General features: G+C 37.7%; 3 protein-coding genes and 1 pseudogene across 3 annotated transcripts; 1 reads left to right on the forward strand and 3 right to left on the reverse strand.

Annotated features, from left to right (window-relative positions):
- Nucleotides 1-2,670: 2,670 nt before the first annotated feature.
- LOC121988861 lies at nucleotides 2,671-5,549 on the reverse strand. Its single transcript, XM_042542554.1, has 3 exons — nucleotides 5,293-5,549; nucleotides 3,547-4,044; nucleotides 2,671-3,472 (listed from the first exon to the last, which is right to left on the reverse strand). The coding sequence occupies exons 1-3, from the start codon at nucleotides 5,360-5,362 to the stop codon at nucleotides 2,937-2,939; spliced, it is 1,104 nt and encodes a 367-aa protein (XP_042398488.1). The 5' UTR covers nucleotides 5,363-5,549; the 3' UTR covers nucleotides 2,671-2,936.
- Nucleotides 5,550-10,308: 4,759 nt separating this feature from the next.
- On the forward strand, nucleotides 10,309-14,331 carry LOC121988862 (stress response protein NST1-like). Its single transcript, XM_042542555.1, has 2 exons — nucleotides 10,309-11,556; nucleotides 14,062-14,331. The coding sequence occupies exon 1, from the start codon at nucleotides 10,419-10,421 to the stop codon at nucleotides 11,547-11,549; it is 1,131 nt and encodes a 376-aa protein (XP_042398489.1). The 5' UTR covers nucleotides 10,309-10,418; the 3' UTR covers nucleotides 11,550-11,556; nucleotides 14,062-14,331.
- A 635-nt stretch (nucleotides 14,332-14,966) lies between these two features.
- LOC121993496 lies at nucleotides 14,967-15,143 on the reverse strand (annotated as a pseudogene).
- Nucleotides 15,144-20,666: 5,523 nt separating this feature from the next.
- LOC121988863 (3-ketoacyl-CoA synthase 20-like) lies at nucleotides 20,667-22,604 on the reverse strand. Its single transcript, XM_042542556.1, has 2 exons — nucleotides 21,816-22,604; nucleotides 20,667-21,626 (listed from the first exon to the last, which is right to left on the reverse strand). The coding sequence occupies exons 1-2, from the start codon at nucleotides 22,541-22,543 to the stop codon at nucleotides 20,846-20,848; spliced, it is 1,509 nt and encodes a 502-aa protein (XP_042398490.1). The 5' UTR covers nucleotides 22,544-22,604; the 3' UTR covers nucleotides 20,667-20,845.
- Between the last annotated feature and the right edge of the window lie 1,392 nt (nucleotides 22,605-23,996).

Consider the following 23,996-nt stretch of genomic DNA (forward strand, 5'->3'; position numbering starts at 1 on the left):
GATCATGGATGATGAGTCCTAGAACTTGCTACAAAAGCTCACCGACTCAGTATAGTTTTGGACAGTGCAGCAGCTTTTTTTTTTTTCGCCCCGTTAAACATTTTTCCAGAAATCTGAGAAGACTTTACTCTGAGTTGACAATATATGGAGTCGCCATTGATTCCGCAAGTACAAGTCCAATGCCGAGTATTGACGTGTGCTTTGCTCTTTTTACTGCCAACGTCTCTGGATTTAACTTTATTTTTCTTGCTCCTCCTCAGCGTCTTCTTAAAAGTAAAGTGCCAAGTGGAGACTGGAGTTGTCCAAGTCCGCCATGCCCCCGAGCTTTTTAGAAATCCTCAGTATTCCTGATCAGATGTAACACGAGATCATTCATATATATGTTTAATCATGTCACCTGGCTCAGCCCTTACCTACCTGTACGCCCAAAGCTGACAAATTTTGGAAGGTATATTCAGCCATTCGACGACCTCTCAGCTTCCTAGAAGCCACAGAGATGAGTTTTGTAGTGTCATTAAGGTGCATTTAGAGGCATCGAGCGTAACCTTTGTATATAAAAAATGGCCAAAGCGTCGTCCAAGTACATATCAGAATCCACAAGCAACATTAAATTAATGGCATGCAGCCAATTTTGAGAACTCGTGGGGAGTTAAATACAAGACCAGAACTTTGAGAACTTAGGCGAAAGCTTCCCTTGATCCTTGACACTGTAGGATACAAACGCAACGACTTTGTTTGGTTGGAGCAGATGAAACCGATTGCACTGCTAGTCTCTGAAAATTGATATGCAACGGCCGAACCAAGGCGTGGACCCCAGCGTTGGAGGCCGGAGAGGGACAACTCTGCGGCCCCACCTTCTCGCCCACTTCGCCATGTTGTCAAAATGTGACCGAGACAGCATGCATGGGACGTCGTGCTCCCAGGTGGTCACAACCCCCAAGCTCCGGGTTGGGGTCTTCCGGAACAACCTCCTCATCCCCCAATAACACAACCCCAATTCTCTTCTTCCTCGCTAACTCTTGGACCGGTCCTTGCTTATTTGCTGGAGAACAGCTCCTTGACTTGCTGGAGCACAGCTTTTTTGGCCTCATCTTGGCTAATTCAGCTTTTGAGTTCCTCTTTTCTTCAAACACCTCCAGGTCTAGCTGGTTGTTGGCCGTGACGCTTGCAATCCTCTAAAAGTCTTCCGTCTTGAACGGACAGATAATTCAGACTTGTTTTGCATTCATCAGCTCCAGTGAAGCAGTGATGAAGTCGATTACAGTTTCAATTCCAGCAATAGAATATCCATGGCACTGTTCTGGCAGTGACTTTCTTTCAGCCATTAAGCTCGGTCGTAGTAGCTCAATATCATTTGACAGCTCAACCTTCTAGCTGAAGTTGTTGAAACTGCTGAAGAAACTAGAGATTATAAAAACAACCATGATATCACTCAAGTATGATTCAGGAATGACATTTTTTAATGGCTTTCTGTAGCTCAATCAAATTGCATTCTTCATCATGGAAATGACAACTGACATTACTTATTTGTTTAAATAATCATCTGGTATGATGTCTTAATCCTGTGGCCGACTGCTATAAATGCAACTCCAACTCTCAACAATTCATATGCGGAATCAAGAACTTGTTGCTGTGTTAGCTTAATTATCGAACAGAAACCTATCTGAGATCCAGCAAATCTTGGTCCAATCATAGATGGCCGAGTCTCTACCTGTCACTGCATTACTCGAGGAGGAAATGGGCTTCCTACGCATTCTTTTAACGTGCCGAATGCGATTGCGATGTTTATATAGAGAAACAGGCCAGTATTTGGCACCTACCTACTACCTGGTGGTCCTTGACCAGTTGTTGCAGGGCAGTTTCACTCATACAGTCTCACTTCAAGGCTTGTCAAGCTTCCTTGCAGAAAGTTGTTCCTGAAACTGAAAGGAGTTGATCATTGTCCTGCCATTAATCATATACATATCGCTGCAATCTACAGAATGTGCTGTGAATTTAGCAGTTATCTTTATTTAGATGGGCCTACTCGATATGGACCACTTACGATGACACTGATCCCATCAGTCCTATTGAGCTATCACAAACTGTATCTTGGCATCAGAAAGTGCCTACACTACTGGCGCAGATCTTTTACCTACACAGTCTATAATACTCTGTAAAGGAAAAATGAAACAGATCGCTTACCTGTTTCAGCCATCAATGCTTTTTAAAAAAATTTATTCTTGTTGATTATACAGCGGTGGAGCTTTGAGAATGGTAAAGTAAGAAGGGCATGCAAGATATATACACGCGTTTCTTGGCTCGTTTCGATTGTCCACTATCTCTTGTTGCGTTCTCGTTGATACTTGCGGTTGTTCTTTCTAAGCACAAAAGGCAGGGGGAATGGTAGCTGCTTTAACTTTGCACAGGAGGCAATGGAATGGAATGGAGTAAGAAAGGAGGTTGCAGAAATTGAGGGGGGAGATGAGAATTTGTTTTTCTGGCGCAAGAAGACAAGTAGAGAGAGGACCACTCAAGGGGGAAAGGCTTCAAAAAGTTGGGCCGCCCAAAGAAAGCACTGCCTCTTTATTCTGGTTGCTGAAATGCTGCCTACGGCAAAAAAGTCTGCATGCCACTGTGAGTGAGGCGATTCAACTGTGCTGCAGATTGTAGCTTTCAAAGTTAATCCACTAATACGATGAAGACTAGACTTTATATGATTTTATTGCAACGGAAATATTGCACAGGGAACAGAATACAGTGACGAAGAAGTGAAAAGATCTAAAATCTCATACATTGATGATAATATTTAGAGCGAAAAAAAACAAAATCTAGCAAAGCATAACAAAGATCTGATAATAGTTTAGCTCACGTGACCGGCACCGTTGCGCCGCCGATCTGTATTTTTAAGTCTTCAATTTTCACGGGACGGCACGTGATTGATAGCGGTGCGGTGCTCACGCCCGCTTCGGGTTGCGGATGCTGACGAGCGCCACGTCGTCGACGACGGGCCCGCAGAGGGAGCTGAGGTCGTCGCTGCGCGTGACGTAGTTGGAGCTCCAGAAGACGACGCGTGTGCGCGGCTTGGCGGCCTCGAACCGTAGCATTGCGCGCTTCCATCCGCCCTTCCCCTTCGATTCGTACGCCACCTTCACCGTCTGCCCCCCGGCGAAGGCCTCCACCATCAGCGACCCCGCGCAGGCGTTTCCGGCATCGCCCACGGCGAAGGTGAGCGCGTAGCGACGGCCGGGCACCGTGCGCACCACCTGCGCGATGGCCGACTCCTTCCCCGCCAGAAGCTCCACCGCGCGCCGCCCGCGCGGCACCGCGAAGTGCTCCGCGTCGATGTAACGCACGGCCTTGAGCGACTCCACCATCCACCCCGGGAGCGGCGAGTGGTCGTCCTCGATCTGCGGCGGCACGAGGACGCCCCACGTCGTGTTGGGGATGATGTAGGGTCCTTCCTCGAAGTCCCCGTTCTTAAACAGGTTCGCTGCCGGCGGGGGAGGCATTAGATCGAACAAGCAGCGCGCGCGAGTCGCGTTTAGTAAAGTAATTAAGTCTTACTGTTGGTTCTGCGGGGCGGGAAGAGCTGGCGAATGGCGACGGAGTCGATGAGGGGGCCGCAGGCGGGGTCCTCGGAGACGCCGGGGTTGTGGATGACGAGGTCGACGGCGGCGGACTTGGCGAGGAAGGCCCAGGAGTAGGAATCCCAGCCGTTGCTGCTGTACATGGTCTGCATGGGGAGGACGCCGAACTCAGGGGAGGCAGAGACGTTGAGGCGCTCCTCCTGGGCGCAGGTGCGGGCGGCGCTGAAGGTGAGGGAGTAGCGGACGCCCTCGGTGAGGCGGACCCGCTGCTTGATGGAGGCGTCGTTGCCGAGCCGGATGGCGAAGGAGCCCTCCGGCACCACCAGCAGCATGTCCCCCTGCTTCTGCCCCCACTGGATGTATTCCACGAATCCCGCCGTCTGCCATTGCGGGATCGCTTCGTGCCCGATCACCTGCGTGCCCCGCAGTGCCGATCGCCGCGGCCCCTGCTCGAAGTTCCCATTCGGCAGCAATCCTGCTCGCGATTAACAATTTTGACTCAAAATGCTTCAATTTGAACAAGTAAATTTGATAGTTCGTTAGAGATCCTTTATATGTTTTACGATTCTTCATATGGATTTTGTATGGTAAACCAAACAGATACTGATGACTCAGATGAACTAGACAACAAGTTCATCAAAAAAATTCAATAATAATAATAATACTAAAGTTTTTCACTTTATTTCTCAGGCTTTAATTGGTTTTTAAAATATCCACTGGAATTTAGTTATTATCATTTTATTCTTACATTTTTCATAAATAGTGTCATGTTGTCCTTGTATTTTTATATGGCATTATTGGTTCACCCTTTTTTTAGGTGTGCATTTAACAACCTCATAGAATTGTGTTTTGGTTAAAAAAACATATAAGATAATAAGAGTAAAATAAATTTTTAGAAAAATATACTTGAATGTATTTAGTTTTTGATAAATTTACAATGAAAATATGCATTTTAATTATAAAAAATGGTTAAAGAAAGGTAAATTTCATGGTCCTCTCTAACTTCGAATGATAAATATAAGGCTCATACAAATGCATATATTGGCTGAATTTATATTTGAAGTATAAATTATAACACTTAAATCATAAATTATGAACAAATGTGAATTATCACGAACTAAAACACTACTTCTAAATAGAGATATATGAATAACCAACTAGTTGATGAACAAATATAAACTATGACAGAATCTATATTATCAGGAACGCAGATCTAATCCTAGTTGATGATTTAACCAACTAAAATATTTCTAAATCATAAATTATGACCAGATCTGAATAATCAGGAACTTAAATCTAGCCTTAATCGATGAAATAGAGATATATGAATAAAAAAAAAAGGAGAAGTTTGCCCTGTTTGGTGAGAGAAGGTGACCATGTTTCAGAATTCTTAAACTGTGTGTGTTATTTAGAAAAAAAAAAAAAAGGGGGACAAAATTAGGATTCCCTATGAAAATTATGTAATTTTAATAGAATAAATGAAGCAGAATCTGACAGGAGAAAGCTTCAGTCAAACTAAAGCTATCTCATATGACTTAAATCTAATCGAAGCAGCCTGATTCTGTTAATAGTGTTTTCAATCTGATTTCCAGACCACTAAGGAGTCATTATCACCATTTCATTCAATACCTTCATAATTTACCCCCGAAGAAAATTGAAAGGAAATACAAAAAAGAAGAAGAAGAAGAAGAAGAAGTAGTAGTAGTGAGCTTTGAAATCTTACCATCCTTGAGAGCTGCAGCTAGCTGAGAAGAAATACACAGAAGCAAGAAATATGGAAGCAGAGGAAGCATTTTGATTGCCGAGACTGCAAAAGAGAGGAAGATGAGGAGAGAGAGAGAGAGAGAGAGAGAGAGAGAGGAGCAAGGCAAAGAGAGGATAGATCAGTGAATTATTTGTAGCAGGTGGTCAGGAGAGGGGTCGACTTTCAATGCTTGTCCAGAAAAACATGAGTCAGCTCTGTTTTCTATACCCCAAATGCCACTTGATCTAAACAAGAACAGCATAGAGCAAGGAATCTGTGACTACTGGTTATTCATCACACAAACTCACTAAGTAAAACTGTTAAAGCAACAACTTCACAAGGTGCATGAGTCTGGCCTCATTATATGCACCGTACTGTGTTCTTGCTGTGCCAGGGGTAAACTTAAGCTTAAAGCCCAAATCTCTGACAATAACTGAACAGACCACATGGAAATTCTTTAACAGTAGTTAATGTGCTACCTGATCGAGAGCACAAGGCATCAAAAGCTACTGATCAAAAGCTTAACAAAAGTTAAGGCAGGGTTCTATAATGTTTGAAGATATGTTGGACACTGCACCAGTCACATGGCTTGAAAATAAAACAGAGGATAAGGTGAGATAAAACTTGGATGAAGTTTCTTTTCACCACTACACGAAACAGTGATATCTGATAATGAGGAAAATTGTAACAGATCTATACTTACTATCCAGGCAGATCTAGATAAATTTATGTAAAGGGACTTCATCCTAGTTCTGAGTAAGGTGGACCAAAAAAGACCAGCTCAGACCAACTCAGCTCCATGGCAAAGGACATTCAGACCTATATATGAAAGACCATTTTGGTTATGAGGAAGGAAAAACTTTAGAAATTAACTTTAGAAATTGAGCTTATTCTGGTGACTTGTATATTTCAAAGCCAGATAAGTTCTGTCTGTTTGGACTCACAGCTCAAAGAAGCAATTAGGAGTTTCACGTGCTCTGCTCTCAGCCATCATGTGCTAATTAATCCAGGAACTGGCATGCATGTGAGCTGATTCCACAGTTTTAGCTGAAAATTTAGACAGAAAATATAAAACAAAAGATGCTCCACCATTGCCTTGTCCCATAGTTCTCCTTTGTTTACCACTGTTTTTTGCCCTAATTATCTTGAGTCTTGACCTACTAATTCCAGTGAATTCAGGAGGAAAATAATGTGAGTTTGCCTGGTTGCCATGATTGTGTGCTATCACAAGGTGAGAGTCAGAATAAGCCATGCCCTGCTCTCTCTGTCCTCTCTTCTCCCAAGAGAACCTCATCCCCAAACCATGCACGTCCCCTTCTCTACCTCTGCAATAGGAGTAACATGGCTCCATATGACCTGCCCTCGCTGCAGTGCCATGCAGCAGCTTCGCCTTCACTTCCAATCTTGTCTGTTCCTAGTTATACGCTTCGTTTTGAAGGATTCACCTCCTTCAGTTAAAACCTCGAGCTCTGCATCGAATTGCAGGTTGTAAGGTAATTATTTTTTAGATATTAGACAAGTAATTAAATAATGTTTGTTAATTATTATTGGATACGGTGCACTGTGAGTGAACTTAAAAATAATATAAAATTCATGATAAAAATGATGTGATAGTTAAAATTAAAATGATGTGTTAATTAAAATAAGGGTATACATATTCAGATGAATCATCTCTAAGTGAGACTCCTAATATAAATTTGGACGAACTTTAATTCTACCGGGGTCACGGGGTGCAACACCTTATAACTGATGGGCAAGTCCCTTAACATACGGTTGGTCAGTCTTATATCTAGTCGGACTTAAAGGATTTAGCTTTCCATTCTTACGATACAAATCTCAGTATACGACCGGTCGACCTAAAGTGCTAGTCAGATTTAAGGGTCTTAGCGTTCCACTCAATGGCAATACATACAAAATAAACTTGGTCGACTCCTATAATGGTCTAGCATATGGGCCCAACTCCCTTATTCTATAATACAACTCCCAACATATGACGAGTCGGCTAGAAGGTTGGTCGGACTTATAGGACATAGTTCCCCATCTCTCAACGTTAAGATAACTCTCAGCATATGAACGGTCGGTCAAAGAGGCAGTCAAACTTAAGGGGCTTTGTTCCCCACTTCTCTTGTCAGTCTCCCAGCATACAGGCGACTGACCTTCAGGCCGATCTGATTGCTTGCAAGAGACAACATTATCAGGGAATCACAATAATCTGTCAGAGAATAACAGCTACTTAACAAATAATATTCCGCCACCAAGGCATATAAAGAAAAAAGAACGTTCCTATGAGGGTGTCCATGTAGCTTCCATTGTTTGACGTTACTTAACATATTCTGACATCTGGTATTCTTAGCTGCCTCATTAATACAAGGGTTAAAAAAGATGGCTCATGTGCATAAAACGAAACCTTCCTCAGGTTGGACTTAAGGGCCTCAACGCCCCACTCAGTGCCAATACACACAAAATAAACTCGATCGACTCCTAAAATGGTCGGGCATGTGGAGCCTAACTTCACGATTCTACAATATAACTCCCAACATATAGCTAGTCGGCCAGAGGGCCAATCGGACTTATAGGGCATAGTTCCCCATCTCTCAGCGTTAAGACAACTCTCAGCATATGGATGGTGGGCCAAAGAGTAGGTTGGACTTAAAGGGCTTTGTTCCCCACTTCTCTTATTAGTCTCCCAATATACAATCGGTCGGCCTCCAGGCCAGTCGGACTACCTCCAAGAGATAACATTGTCAATAATTTACAATAACTTGTCAGAGAATAATAACTACTTGACAGAGAATATTCCGCCACTAAGGCATATACAGGAAATAGAATCTTTCTCTGAGGATGTTTGTCAAGCTTCCATTGCCTGATGTTACTTAACATATTTTGATGTATGACATTCTTAGCCGCTTCATTAATACGAGGGTTACAAAAGACGACTCATGTGTATAAAACATAAACTTCCTTGAAGGGTGGTTGTACATATTCCATTACTTGACATATTATGACATCAGATATTCTCTAACACCTCATAATTATAGGAGTTCTGAGGGTTAGTATAAAAAGGAGTCATCTTCGTTGGCAGGTACACTTTACAAGGTAAGAAAATGCATAAATCTATTGTTCATCTTCTTCTCCACTTTTCGTTGGGCTATTGTACTGACTTGAGCCTTAGAGTGTCTGCGCCTGAGACCCCCTCGATTCTTGCTCTAACACTCTCTTTTGCTCTCTTTGCGGTGTGCGCAAGAAGGATTGCCAGGAAGGAGTGTCAGGTGTCATCTCTTCTTCATCACAAAGTCTTCTTTCAGTCAATAATAGAGTCATCTATCCAATACGTCATCTCCATCATTTTCAGATATGATCATTAATTATAGTATCATATTGATTTTAGATATTACAATAACTAGGTTTAATTTTATTATGTGATTATTCTTTTTAGTCATAACCGAGTTTTGTCAATCTGCAGGTATTAATATTTTCAGTATTTATTTTAAACTAAAATATTGTATGCATTATTTGTATAGTATTTTTAGAGCAATTAAGTGGCTAAAGTGTTTAAGAAATTAACGGCTATGTAAATTTAATACAAAATCGATCTACCTAGTGAGAAAAGGCTTGATTATTGTTGTGTAAATTTAATACAAAAAATTAATTTAACAGTATGTTAAGTATTTAAAAATAAAGAATTGTTAAATTATTAGAAAGAAATATTAGATTATAGTTGATACAATATTATATAGATTAATATTGCATTTATTTATGAGAGATTAATTTTAAAGAGAATTAATTCTACAAGATATAGAATTTAAAAGGGTTAAGATAATTTATAAAGTTAATTAATATTTATTTAAATATTTAATAAAATTATGTAAAGAGAGAGACTTTTGATTGGTGATTACTTAAGAGTAGTCAGTCTAGTGCCATCTTTGTAAAATTGTGATCTTGGATCATAAGATCGTACAATCCTATGATCCAGAAGCATAAATTGAGTTAGGATCATGCAGAATCAATTTTGATCATACGATTCTATGATCCAGAAGCATAAATTGAGCCAGGATCGTGTAGAATCGATTTTTACAGTAGGAACGTAACAAGATCGGAACAGAATCAATAGGATTGTAATTGGATTAGAGCAGAATATGTGGAAATTTTGAGATGTCATAATTTTTGACTCGGATTGAACTACGGGATTTATAATATATAAAATCAAATTTTGTTCAAAGGTCTTTAATAAATTTTAAAGTTTATCCTTAACTATCCTATTTTAAATCCAAAAAATATCATTTAAATTCTTTTCGGAGGTTCAGAAGATGTTATCTTTTTATTATATTTTTTTCGTCTTGTTAGGGTTTTAAATTATTTAAACATATGTTTAATTATTTTTGAATTAGTTTTTGATCAATAATATTCTGCCATTTTTTTTTCTAAAATGATGAATTTTTTAATGCCTATTGTCTAGTATTGTGTGATATCAATCAATTTTTAAAAGATTATTTCTGACATTCATATTTGAATCAAACTATTTAATAACATCTGTTATGTACGTTATGTCCTTTATTAGTCTTTAAATTGGATTATTGAATGTGTTATTATTATTGTATTAATAAAAATTTTATATTTTTTAAATTTTATAATATGAAAATATAAATATTATTACAGTTCGATAGTTAAATTATTAGTTAATTTAAATTTATATATCTATTTTATGATTATATATTTAATGTGTAAATAAATATTTTAAATATTTTTTTAATTATTAATTTTTTAAGGATTTTTAACGTAGAATTACGATTCTGCGAATCACTATGATCCTCTTTGATGCGGTAAATTTCACCCGGCCTGTACAGACAATGTCTCAACCTCTCACATTGAGATGGTGGGACCTACACTTAAGTAGTGAGTCTCACCCTCTCATTGTGAGATGTTAGGACACTGTCTATACAGACAGAATCGAATTAACCCTTTGATGCGTACACCTGTCGGTATTTATTATTATTATTTTTTTTGTGTTTTCTTTCCCCACACTAAACCGGTAACCGACGCTGCCAGTAGTGTTCTCTCCCGGCGGTCGACCTGCTGATCTAAGCAGTCGCTGCCCGCCGCCGGTGATGAAGCGGAAGAAGTGGAGGGCGGAGGAAGAGGCGACGCTTATTCGGGAGTATGCGGCCCTTCTATCGCCGGCGGCTCGCTCGTCCCTGGGCGCTCTCCTCGTCGCTCGGCTCCGCACGCGGGAGAAGAAGTTCCAGCCGATCGCCGACCGGGTGAACGCCGCTCACAACCTCCGCGACCCCAACGCCTTCCCCTTCCTCTGGTCCTGGCGCGACATCTCAGTCAAGATCCACAACATGCGCCACCAGTTCCTCCACGTCAAGCGCAAGATCCACTCCCTCCCCACCAACCTTCACGACGAGCACGCCCTCCATCTATGGCCCAACTTCATCATCTACAAGCAGGTCTTTGGCGACCATCACGATCCCCTCCACCGCCCCTCCCTCGAAACCGCTCCTCTCGACGAGAATCGCTTCGACGATGATAGCATAAACGAAGAAGACGATGGATATGATGACGTTGAGGAGGACGATGGGGTCCAGTTGTTGGATGACTTCTCTTACTCCGACCAAGAATTGATGGAGAAAGACGAAAGGGGTATTGCAACAACTGTAGATCAAGGGGAAGAATCAGAGGAATTAGGGTTAGAATTGCCAAGCAAAGATCCTAGCCACTTCCGCAGGAAAAAAGTGGAATTTTTTAGTTCCAAGATGGTAGAGATTGGTGAGATTGCAATGAGGAGGGAGGAAAGGAGACGCGAAAAAGAATTGGTGAGAGAGGAGGAGTATCTGGAGAGGGAACTGCAAAAAAGGGCATTTGTGCACCAGAGGGAGATGGACGAGGAGGAGGACAGGAGGCTGCAATGGAGAAAGAGGAGGCTAAGGGAGGAGAGGAGGGAAGTAGAGGATATGGAGTGGAGAGAAAGGATCCTGGTGATGCAGATGGAGCACGAGAAACAGGCTATGCAAATGCAAGCCGATGCTTTTCAAGCTCAGATGCAAATGATTGCCATCTTGGTGAGGATTATTTGCCAATTCCTTGGAGGAGGAGCAGGTGGTTCTGATGGTGGAATTGGGGGAATGCAACATCAAGTGATGCAGCCACAGCAACAAGAGCAACAAGAGTCACCTGAAACATTGGTTGGAGACAATGGAAAGAACGGAGATGACTCTACCACGCACTATGTGTAGATTTCATGTAAGTTTGTACATTAATTCTTTGTTTCCAGTTACTTGTCGAATGCTGCAGGTTTTTATATACTAGTTGCAAGACAACATGTGCCAATTTTAATTTGTGAAGAAACTATTAGCCTTGAACAACTAGTATTGCAATGTTAGAGATTTGTTCCATGGTATCTACCCTTTGATCGCATTGCTGTTGTTTCCTACTCTCTTTTTCCCCCTTTTTGTGTGCGTGTGTTTTTGGTTTTTGATGCAACAATTATAGGTGAACTGATTACGCCAATGAAGTTTTTGACTACAGTAGAATGATTTCTAGGATAATAGTACATGGAACATCACCATAGGTTTAATAGGTTTGAAATGGAAAGTAGTGTTGTGAAAGATGTGAAAACATTGAAATCTTAAAAACAATAAAAGAGAATTGAACCAACAGAAAGGAAGAACAAAAACTTAAAAATAGCTAAACATCGTAACTGTTTTGTCTTTCAAAGAGAAGAGTTTAAGTTCAGGCTGTTGATATGGCACATCTGTGTCTTTCAATTAGAACAAGTTGACAAAATAATCATTGTAACTGGAGCTCTCTATGCTGATAAAAGGCAAAAAAAAAAAAAAAAAAAAAATCCTTGTTGGAGTCTCTTTCAAAGTGACTCGGATCTTTTTCATCATTGTTCAGTTACTCTTGCTTAGAAAGGTTTGTTAATGCGATGATAATACTTTTGACTTATCTTATTTAATCTTCATTGTAAAAATTAAGAATTTGACCTCATTACTGTCATTCAATATATATTTTACATGGTTAAAAGACAAGTACTTCAAATGGAATCGATGGTAGCCAATCTACAATTGAACCCATTTAGGAAAGTCCTGAAACCACATTTGCACTAGATAAGGACCAAACGTTTTTAGAAGGACCCGAGTGACACAAGCTGCTTTTGACACAATAACATGACACAACAAAAATTGTCAAGAAACGCTTGTGGAGGGAAGACAGAGGAGAAATGAAGGGATGAGAACTGACAACAAGAACAAGGGGAAAATGATGACTGACATAGAAACACAGCGAAGTAGCAAACTAAGACTATGATACTACTGGATGTTGCACGAAAATAACATGTTGATGGTACATCAGTTAGTTGTTTGCCGATAAAGAAGAAAAAATCTATGAATTGTGAATTATAATTGCCTGAATGAGTGAAAAAAATAGGGTGAGATCCAGTTACATTAAGACATGAACAAGACATAATATATGCAGTAAGTTAGCATGAGTAAAAAGGGAAATAAAACAGTATTTAAGGCACTCTAGAAACAAAATAAAATAGTATTTTATGCTAGTAATTGGTTTCCTTTCCTACGAGTTTATTTTATTTTTGTTGTTTTCTCTATCTGGGATTTTTGTGACACAATTTTACATATAACCGTTCCTTGTTGCAAATATTACTAACAAGTGCATGTAAGAGTGCCAAGTCATTAAACAGTCTAATTAGATATGTTTATCCAATGATAACTATGCTCATTTTGGTTAAGTTATTTTTTGTGTTATTTGATGATCTATGTTCAATTAGAGACTTTACTGTTAAATTAGAATGATCTAAGAGTCGATCAATTCCACTTAGCTTCATACAGCATCTACTCAAAATTCACATAATCATACCAAAATCTGTAAATATACAAATCACAAATGCTAACTAACAAGAGGATTTATGGGAATTGAACCTCTGTAGTGGAGCCACCCATTAGATTCTGCAGTGATTTAAACTAGGGCATTGACTAAATTTATGAAGCCATAAGTTGATAAGTTGGAATTCATTATTATCAGACTCCACTCTCCACTTAGTCTCATATTTTTAGTTGTGAAATAATACATTTGTTCATAATGCATATGATTTTTCTTTGTTAATTGACTGGAAGCTCGAGTATCTAAGCCACATGATTAAGGCTATCAAGTTAGGCCTCCAGTTTCCTTATGAAGTGATTTATTCAGGTCATGACATGATCTAATCCATTAGATTAATTATGAAAGAAATTTACTGATAAACAAATTGATTGAGTTTAAGGAGTTAAAAGGATAAGAAAGGGATAGTAAAGAGCTAAAACAGGTTTTAAACAAAAGGAGATGCTGTAGATTTATCTACTTACAGGATAAAAGAAAATTCTTAGGACAAACCTGTCTGACCTCTTGGTCATTTAACAATTAACAAATTTATTGATTATTTTAACAATGGTTAGCACTTAACATTATAATCTTTGCAGAAAATAAGAAAACAAAAGGAACTATACATGTCAGAATTGCTGCAAATAGGAAAAATTTTCAATTACTGCAAATAGCTTCATTTTGGAGCTTTTAATAGTGTTTATATTGCTGAGTTGCCAAATGAAGTTGACATTTCTTTATTTAGTATCTCCTTCTCAGTCTTTTTTTTAGTATGATGATTACTACCTTATAAAATAGCTATACAGTATTTAGGCTTGGGCTAGAGTTTATACTCACCCTATGAGAAGATTCCATCCTCTGAAATTTCAGGAATCAGAGTAACGATCTTATAACGAAAGAAGGTTAAGGAGTCGATAATTATTAAAGCAGAAGCAAGGTCGCCAACAACTACAAAGCTACAACGTGATCCAGGAAAAGTAGCAGTTAAATTATTGAGGGAAGAGAAGGGTGAATTGTTGATACACAGGAATTCTGCAGTTTGATTAAACAACACTATATTGGCATCTCACCTTAGGGTCTAAATTAAATGAATTGGTTTATACCTAAATGAATTGGGCCCCTGGGCTTGGTGCGGTAGTACGAGCGATGGTGTATTTTTTTAAGTAATTAGGATTCAATATTTTTATGCCGGACACATCTATTGCGATTGAACTACGGGTGAAGCTGGGACATTACATCAGGAGTTGCCATACTTTTTGAATTTATTTGATAGGCGAAATGTGGGGTTGGAGTACGGGTGCCCAAGATGAACCCAATCCGTCAATCCGATCCGAGTCGATTCGAAAAATATCAAATTAGGATTAGGGGTTTTCAGGTTCGGATTGGGTTTAGGTTTTTGGGTTGGTTTAGGTTCAGATTGACCCGGGTTGACCTGAATTTAGGATTTAAGATTTTGTTTTTGAGGTTAAATTAAAATTTATTTTGAAAATTAAGATGTATGTAATAGTAGGATGTTAGTATAATAATGATGAAATATTAAGATAAAAGTAAAAAAATTATAGGAAAATAATAATAAAAATGATTTTTTTTCGAGTCGAGCAAGTTATTCCGGTGGGTCTGGTTATTTGAATTTGAGTTTAGAATTTTCGGATTAGATTTGAGTCGGATTCGAGTTGAGATTTTTTTATAATACTAGTCATTATGCGCATTTGCATTGGTAATATAATATATAAATATATGTAAATTAGTGCTCTATGCCCATAAATTGGACTTGGTAAGGGTTCGTTAGACCCATGTTGTAGTACAACATAAGAGTGACGTTTAAGAACTCTAGCAGCAAACTATTGTAACAGACTCTCTCTCATAAAAATTAATTTAATTTTTTTATTAGATATTAAACCGATAAGAACAAATAATACACTTGATCTTAACCAAAAGACGGAGAAATGTATGCTTTTTAATATTATTGACCCAAGGTATTTATAGAATTTTCTTCGTGGTGCTGTTAATCTTAAGATATGAGATTAAAAAGAATTTCGACAGGGTATATTTTTTATATAAAAAATAATTTAAAAAAATTATCAATAAGTTTTAAAAAAAAATTTAGTATGAGAAGAAAAAAAGGATATTAACGTAATTTCATTATGAAATTCATAAAAATTAATTAATAAGGATACATATTCTTAATAAAATAGTAAATTTTTTTATTTTGATCAAATTTTATCTGAAACGATTCAATCCATCTGAATGAGCTAAGTGACTAGAATATGTCCAATTAGAATAAACGCTTTCCTAATTTTTAAGATTATAAGTCAAATTAAATCCTTTCTCATTTATTTTCCTAATTTATTAATGATTAATTATATTTTTAAAATAATATTTATTAATTAAACATCTTACATTCATTTTCTAGCCGGACTATTGAGGGGACGTTTGGTTTAGGGGAATAGGAGTGGGGAATGAGAATGAGAATAATTGATTGTCATTGTTAATGTTTGGATTATAATAATAGGAATACAAATAAGGGAATGAATCCTTGAAATTTGGTAATAATTCACTCCCATGTACCTCCCCTTCAATGAGTCATTATCCCATTTTCATCAATCAAAATATTCCCTCATTCCAAAAATACCCTTGACCTAAATCTAAAATTTTTCCCTTTAATATCAAATATCAAAATTTATTTATTTATTTATTCTTTCATATCACTACTCTCTCCTTGTTTTCTCTCACCATATTTTCTCTCTTATCATTTTATCACACACTTTTTCTCTCCTTAATCTCTCCTATCACACTCTTTTTTTTCTCATTACACTCTCTCTCATCATACTTTCTCTCTCCTCAATCTCTTTCATCGTACTCTCTTACTTTTTTTTCTCATCATACTTTCTCTCTCATCATACTTTCCCTCTCCTCAATTTCTCCCATCACACTCTTTTTTTTTTTTTTTTTTTCATCACACTTTCGCTCTCATCACACTTTCGTTCTCCTCAATCTCTCATGTCACACTCCTTCCTTTTTTTTCTCAACACACTTTCTCTCTCATCATACTTTCTTTTTCATCATACTTTCTCTCTCCTCAATCTCTCCCATCACACTCACTGTTCTTTTTTTTTTCTCATCACACTTTCTCTCTCATCATACTTTCTCTCTCCTCAATCTCTCTTATCATACTCTTTCTCCTCGTTTTCTCTCTCTTCATCCTCTCCCATCATACTTTTCTCTCTCATCTTCTCTCATCATGCTCTCTCGTATCACACTCTCTTTTCTCATTTTCTCTCATCACATTTTCTCTCTCTTCATTTTTTTTCTCATCACACTTTCTCTCTCATCATATTTTCTCTCTCATCATTCTCTTTTATCATATTTTTCTCCACATTCATCTTTCTCTCACATCTAATTTTTTCTCTTATTTTTCTTTGAGGGTAAAAAAGAAAATTTTGATTTATTTCGATAGAAAATATGCAACTAACCAAACATTATTTTTAAGAATGATATCCATATTCATATCTATTTTATTTCATAATATAATAATTTCTATTCCGATTCTTATTTATAGGAAAGAATCAAACGTCTTATGAGACCTACCGAGAAAAAAACATTAACTGAATTACAGGAATCCAGGTGTTTGATTTTACAGGACCAGTCTGGAATTGATGAACTTTGAATGGAAAGTGTCTTTATGGATAGTTAAGATACACGTCAGTGTAGGTTGGGACTTTACTGACAGGTATGTTTTTTTAAAAAATCTATTTAATGTCGTTGGAAAAGATAATTTCAATTAGTCTTATTAATTATTTTTGGAGTAATTGATTCGGTCTAATATAAATTTTTTTTTATTGATGATCAAAATAAATCAGGAAGCATATGCGATGATTAATTTAGAAGTCCATCATTCTTTAGGTACATTTTTTATTTAAAGAATTTTTTTTTATAAATATATTATAATTGGGGTTTGAATTATAAATATTTGGATGATAATCTAAATATTTTATCATGATACTATGACCTGTGAACAATGTTGCTGGAAATCAGCAGCGAGATAAAGTGTCATTAATAAATTGATAAAGCCCATATCTAAGTGAATGTGAGACAACAGTTATTTATATAATTATCATGTTATATTTAGATATTTTCAGCTTTTTAAAGTTAATATATAGTTTTTAAAAAATGAATATGCACACTAAGAAGAGACATTAGGAAATGTTTTTTAAAAATAAAAAATGATATCTAGATAAATTATAGGGGCATTTTACTTGGCACTGATCCATGGAGAAGATTAGAAACTCAATCAGGGACGGATACAGGGGGGCGGCATCAGCGGTCATCTTCTCTTGTCGGTAATAGAACCCCTAGTAGTATGAGATTTCATCGATGGAGGATAAATTTTACCCTGTTTGTACAGGCAGTGCCCTAACTTCTCACAATGAGATGGTGGGACCCACTACTTAAGTGTGGGTCCCACCATCCCAATATGAGAGGTTGGGGCACTGTCTATACAGACAAGATCAAATTAATCCCGATAAAAATAGAAGATATTATCTCTTATTTCACGTAAAAATCATCATTTCATATTTAAATTTCTGGATCCGTCACGTCACTGAACTCAACCCATGTCTTCCCAGATGCAGATAGGTAAATTCCTTTTTTTCCCTAGTAACATCGACAATCAATTTCATAAAAGTATATTATTTTAAAGTACATATATATTTAATGATAGTACACAATCTTTTTCCAGCTAGTTGGATCTGAATTTAATTCGAGAAATTAAGAATGCAATTCAAATTTCTCTTCCAATAAATACATTAAAATATATTTTTCTTTCGAGTTGGCACAAGTAGTTTGCATGATTATTTACTTTAATAAGTAGAAAAATATCCTTCATAATAGTATTCTATTATAATACTATTATGGGTCAGACATATTGAACTACTGTTTGGAATGAATGATATTAGTTTTTTTTCTAATTAAAATATATTTTATAATTTATCGGAACAGACAGGATAAGACAGGTATTAAAATCTAGAGAAAAGAAAAGAAAAGTAAATACATTTATTCATTTCAAAGTAGTTGGAGAATAATTAATAAGAGCCGATCATTGTTTTTGTTTATTCATTTCAAAGGGGTTGAAATATTTTCATAAGGACTAATAATTTTTCAAGTAGTTGCCACAATAAAAGTTTTAGTTGTTTTCTAGAGGCGGTCTGACACAAGTGTTTGTTTTCTATGAGCACGCTAGCAAAATCTATGTGCGTTGTATGGGGAAAGAAAACAATAATAGTTTTATCATTTAACATTTAATTGGAGAGATAAAATTTAAATTAATGGTTATGAAAACTAATACTAAAATGAGTAGATATAAAATATATTTGATTTATTGATGAATTCGATTGTGTTATTTATAGTATTCAAATATATACACACATGGCGAATAAAATGGAGCCTCGGAGTTGAGTGAAAGTCTAAAAGATTGGTTAACATGATGGTTAGAGTTAAGAGCATCTTCAATGCAAGATTTTTAAAAAGATTTGTAAAATAAAAAAACTAAATAAATTTTTTTTAATCATTATGGATGTAAGGTTTGAAGTTTGTTATTAAAGAGCATTAGTGAAATTTTAAAATTATTATTTTTTATGTTAAAATTGATGTAATATGTATGTAGTCATGCAATTACGTATTATAAAATGGAGCACACAAAAATCATTTAAACCTCTAACTATTGGAGATATTTCAATAGGTTTTTAGAATATTGATGTGACATAATGTGACATATTGAGATCATAATTTTTTTTTTTTAAAACTCTAACTATTGGAGATGCCCTAAGGAGGGGTTAACATTCAGGTCAGTACAGTTGATCATCTAGGCCAAGAGATTATCCAAATGGACCCTTGAGTCTATCGAACTCCGAGTCTGTTGGTAATGATGAAACTCTAATCAGGCCGCTCCGGACCAAGCTTCCAGACTTTTGTCACATTCAATCAAGAGATTGAATGACTTTCATTGACTTTTTTTTAATGATAGACTTTTATAGAGTTGATTGATTTTTATTGACTTATATAGAATCTCGCGTAGTTGTGAAAAGAATTCTATAGACTTTTTTGCAAGACTTTTACAGACATTTATAAACTTTTTCATGGAAACTTGTGGATTTATGAGAAAGAAAAATTCGTTTCGTTATTGCCAATATGATAAACATCGCTCCACATTCGATCTGCTATTGTATCTCTCCATGCATTGACATTTGCTCGCTGTTGTTCAAAGCAATCGACACCATGAACTTATTCTGGTAAGGATGATGAAGCTTCATTATCTGATTCAACTAGAAATTCATCAGAACAACACTCCTTGTAAAGAAAATTATGCAATCCGGAACAAACCAAACTTTTTATAATAAAAATTTTATTTTAAAAAAGACCGTAAACTTTTTAAAAAATTAAAGAAAAAATTTAAAAATGGTAAACTAATAAAAAAACATAAACTAAAAAAATCGTAAACTTAAAAAAAAAAATGTAAGGAAAAAAAACATAAACTTTTAAAAAAACTTAAACTAAAAAAACGTAAAGTCAAAACTTAAAAAAAAAACCTAAACTAAAAAAAACATAAATTTAAAAAAACGTAAACTTTAAAAATAAAAAAATAGAGAAAAGCATAAAATTCAAAATAATAATAATAATAAAGTTAAAAAAAAAACATGAGTTTTGCAACAGAGGGTAACACACCCGTAAAGTAATCTCTATGGTAGACCATCGACGTGATCAAGGTGGTGAAGGAATAACATCGAGAACAGTGTTAAATTTGATCAAGGTGGTGAAGATTCTTTGTTGAATATGCGTCAAGTTGGACTGTATACTATTGTATTGGTAGACTCTGGACGGGACTCAAAGAAATAATCAAAATCGAGGAGCGGAAAGAGAAAGGACTTATTCGTAAAAAATTAAAATGATTTGAAGTCTATAGAAATCTCAAAGGGTGAGGAGAAGACTTTTTATTTTATATTTAAACTTGTACCAAGTATTTTGGAGAGCTCTCATTGGTTAAAATTTATATCCAAGGAATTCTAAAAGAATTCATGAAAATCTATTAAAATTTTGGATACCAAAAGATTTTCATGGAATTTTAAAAAGTCGAGTTTGAATACCACATGACTTTTTAAAACTCTATAAAAATTCAATTTGAATACCATTAGATTTCTATAGAGTTTATAAAAATCTAAATTAAATACATCTAGACTTTTAAAATCCACAAAAATCATTCAAAATAATTAAAAGTCTAACATTAAATACACCCTCTTAAATCTCCCTAAATCTGAGTTAGGGCCGAAGTCCCTTTCATCACAAATTGGAAGCTTGGTCCGGAGCGGCCTGATTATACTTGAATGCAATTCTCATATTCTTTTTTTAGTATTTTATATTACAAATGACAGAGTATTTTATGTGTAAACTATACTAAAAGCTTCCACTGTGTGGTGGGTAGATAATGTTGAAAAGACCCATCCAAATTAAATGATAATAAGGAATTGTCTTCCTTAATATCTTCAATTAAAGTTACATCATCTTAATAACAAATTCATCAACACAGACACAAGCAAGCACATTTATTTGATCGGCGACATGCCGTAATTGTATTGTACGTAGGGCATGCATCAATCATTAATTAATAATCAAATTTAACGAGGCGAATTCCCATGGTGTCGGCGTTGGACGAGACGGCTACTTGCACCGGGAACTTGCTGATCTCGTCCGCCCACGGGTTGAGGTCGGGGTCCTCCGCCGCCGCCTTCACCGTCCGGAGCGCCCTCCACACAGCGCTGTTGCACTTGAAGCCGCCTCCCAGGGCGATCTGCCACACGCGGTCGCCCTTGCGGACCCGCCCCTTCGCCTCCGCGTACGCCAGCACGTACCACACCGAGCTGCTCGACGTGTTGCCGAACCGGTGCAGCGTCATCCGCGACGGCTCCAGGTGCCACTCCGTCAGCCGCAGGCACCGCCCCATCTCCTCCACCACCCCGCGGCCTCCCGTGTGGATGCACACGTGCTCCACCGCCCGCGTGAAGTCCGGCACGTACGGCTTCGTCTCGCCGGCGGCCTTGTTACTCATGATCACCCTCTTTGCCAGCCACTTGGCGACGTAGATGAGCTTCTCGGAGGCGGGCAGGATGAGGGGGCCGAGGGTGGTGAGGTTGATGCGGAGCGCGTCGGCGGCCACCGCCATGAGGTTCTTGGAGAGGGAGATGCCCAGCTTGCCGTCGGCGTCCACCACCTGAGCCGCCGCCATGAAGCTCTGGTCCTCGGCGCCCGTGTGCGTGCGCACCACGTGCATAAGCTGGTACTTGGATCTCCGCCGCTCGCTGCGCTTGTTGGTCAGCAGCACGGCAGCGCCGCCCACCCTGAACAAGCAGTTGGACACCAGCATCGACCGGTCGTTGCCCTCGTACCTACAAGACTCCATTGTTATATCTAGTAAAATATTATTAATAAATTAAATTATAAATAAAATATGTTTTTTCTTAAAAATTGAAACATTTTTAAAATTTTACTTTAAACATGGAAAATCTCCGGTAGATGCATGTCGGAAAGGCTTCGATCGAGGTTAGGATGGAGGATTATCGATCTCCATTACGTACCTGCCGCCCATGGCGGTGTTCTCGATGCTGATGACGATGGCATACGAATTCCGGTTGAGCTGGAGGAGATCCCTGGCGAGCGCTATCGCAATCGGACTAGCGCTGCACCCCATCCCGCCGAGGCTGAACGTGATCACGTCGTGCCGGAGCTTGAACCGGTTCACCACCATCGCCGACAGCGACGGCGCAGGGTTGAACAGCCCGCAGTTCACGATCAAAATGTCGACGTCCTCCGGCCGCAGCCCCGTCTTCTTCAGCAGCGCTTCCACCGGCTCGAACATCACTGCGCTCGCCTCCTTCCGCGCCTCCACCGGATGGTTGTACGACGGCGCGCGCAACACCGTCTCCGGCAGGTACGTCTCGTGGCCGAGGCCGGAGCGCTCCAAGATCCTGCGCTGGAACTCCAGGTTCTCCGGAGAGAACACGTCGGCTAAGTCCGACAACGATATGAGCTCATGGGTCGATTTCTTCGGTTTGTAGCACGCGATCTCCATCAGATACACTGGCCGCGGCCGCGCCAGGAGGTAGATGATGAGGAGGCAGAGGAGCAGGCAGCCGCCGAGCACGGCGGTGGTCGAATCGAGCCAGCCTAGGAAATCGTTCAAGGAGACGGACGCCGGCGCCTGGATAAGGAAGAAGCTGAGGAAAAGGAAGAGGAGGATGTAGACACCATGGGAAAAGAGGTAGTCGACGGCGAGCTTCGCGTAGTGCTCTGTTTCTTTAACCATGTTGCCTAATTAAGCTAAATTATAGCGTACGTAAATGATAACTATATCTAAGTTAATACTGATTTGCAGCAACGATGGAGAATTTATAGATGCGTCCGCATGAAGAAGAGGATGGGGTCATTGATGGCTTCCCCAATTAGTCTTCATTTCACACTGAAAATACTAGTTTCTCAACAGTAAGGCCCTCTCAGGATTTTGTTGAAGAGGTTCAAAAAGTTTGAGACGTGGGGTTTTTAGTTTAAGAGTAATTTTGAAAATTTAAAATTATATATATATTTTAGAAATTAATCAGCGAGGCTAATAATTTATTAATAATGAGATTTGAAATGTGCAGTCAGGTTCTTTTTACGGTGGAGTACAGTAAATGTTTATGCTTTTGATGTGACATATTTAAAATTATAAAAAAAATCTAACTTTTGAGCAAATTTAAAGAAATTACGTCTCAGAGCAATAACTTCTTGTTGCAGCCAGCAAATAACGTGTTAGCAAGAGTTTTAATTTTATAGTTTTCATAACTTCACATTTAATATTCTATTAGAAGTAATTGCACACCATATTATGCAGACATCTTTCACATCATATCTAATAGCATGCAGCGCACACCATATTATGCAGACATCTTTCACATCATATCAATAGGATGCAGAGATTTTTTATGATAAGCAAATGGTTAATTGTACTATTTTAGGTAAAATATTTTTTTTACATACAATAATAAGAAGAAGAAAAGAGACAACTACCAACTACAAATTTTAATGGCGGATCTCGAAGGGCTGATATATATATATATCATAAATTTTAATTTGTTAATTTTATCGCCAAGACAAAATAAATGCTAATTTTTCTTACAAAGTAGTACTTGTGAGGATGGAAGTAGGGGCGAGTAAAATATCTTTTACCTAAATCTATTGAATCAAATTAATTTGTAAAATTTGATTAATTTATTTGAAAGTTCATTTTTTAGAAAAAAATATCGTTATTTCAATTAAATTATAATTTGATTTATAGAATTTTGAAAATATTTTGCCACATGCAGATCCATACGGTTAAGAAACAAACCCATTAAGTGATTTTACTAACGTTTATTTTGGATTTGTATTATAGGATGTGAGGTTAACATGTGTAGAACCGGTTAACCCTCACGATAGATTGATAACGGATGTAGGCCCACCGTATATAAGATTTGATCTCTGTTAGATTAGGTATCTGATAAATTTCTATGCTTCCCATTAGCGAAGAGATTATCACACCATCACCCTAATTCCTTGAGAAGACCAACCTTTTTTGCTTCTCCTCCTTCTCCACATGATCTCTAAATTTTGTGGATGATGCTTTCTAAGACGATATCGATTCCATTGCATTTAGATTCTTCATCTCTCTCTATTTTTGTCAATTTATTTGTTACGCGGCAAATATCGATGTTATTAGATCTGCTTGTTTTTGACGAAAAATA

This window comes from Zingiber officinale, chromosome 6B (assembly GCF_018446385.1).
Source record: "Zingiber officinale cultivar Zhangliang chromosome 6B, Zo_v1.1, whole genome shotgun sequence".
Taxonomy (NCBI): Eukaryota; Viridiplantae; Streptophyta; class Magnoliopsida; order Zingiberales; family Zingiberaceae; genus Zingiber; species Zingiber officinale.

Bases quoted from the DNA above. Each gene is read 5' to 3' on its own strand.
- LOC121988862 (XM_042542555.1), top strand. From the start codon at position 10,419: ATGAAGCGGAAGAAGTGGAGGGCGGAGGAAGAGGCGACGCTTATTCGG.
- LOC121988863 (XM_042542556.1), bottom strand. From the start codon at position 22,543: ATGGTTAAAGAAACAGAGCACTACGCGAAGCTCGCCGTCGACTACCTC. The intron at 21,627-21,815 runs GTACGTAATGGA...GGAGTCTTGTAG, and splicing joins AACACCGCCATGGGCGGCAG to GTACGAGGGCAACGACCGGT.
- LOC121988861 (XM_042542554.1), bottom strand. From the start codon at position 5,362: ATGCTTCCTCTGCTTCCATATTTCTTGCTTCTGTGTATTTCTTCTCAG. The intron at 4,045-5,292 runs GTAAGATTTCAA...AATCGCGAGCAG, and splicing joins AGCTGCAGCTCTCAAGGATG to GATTGCTGCCGAATGGGAAC. The intron at 3,473-3,546 runs GTAAGACTTAAT...CCCCGCCGGCAG, and splicing joins CCCGCCCCGCAGAACCAACA to CGAACCTGTTTAAGAACGGG.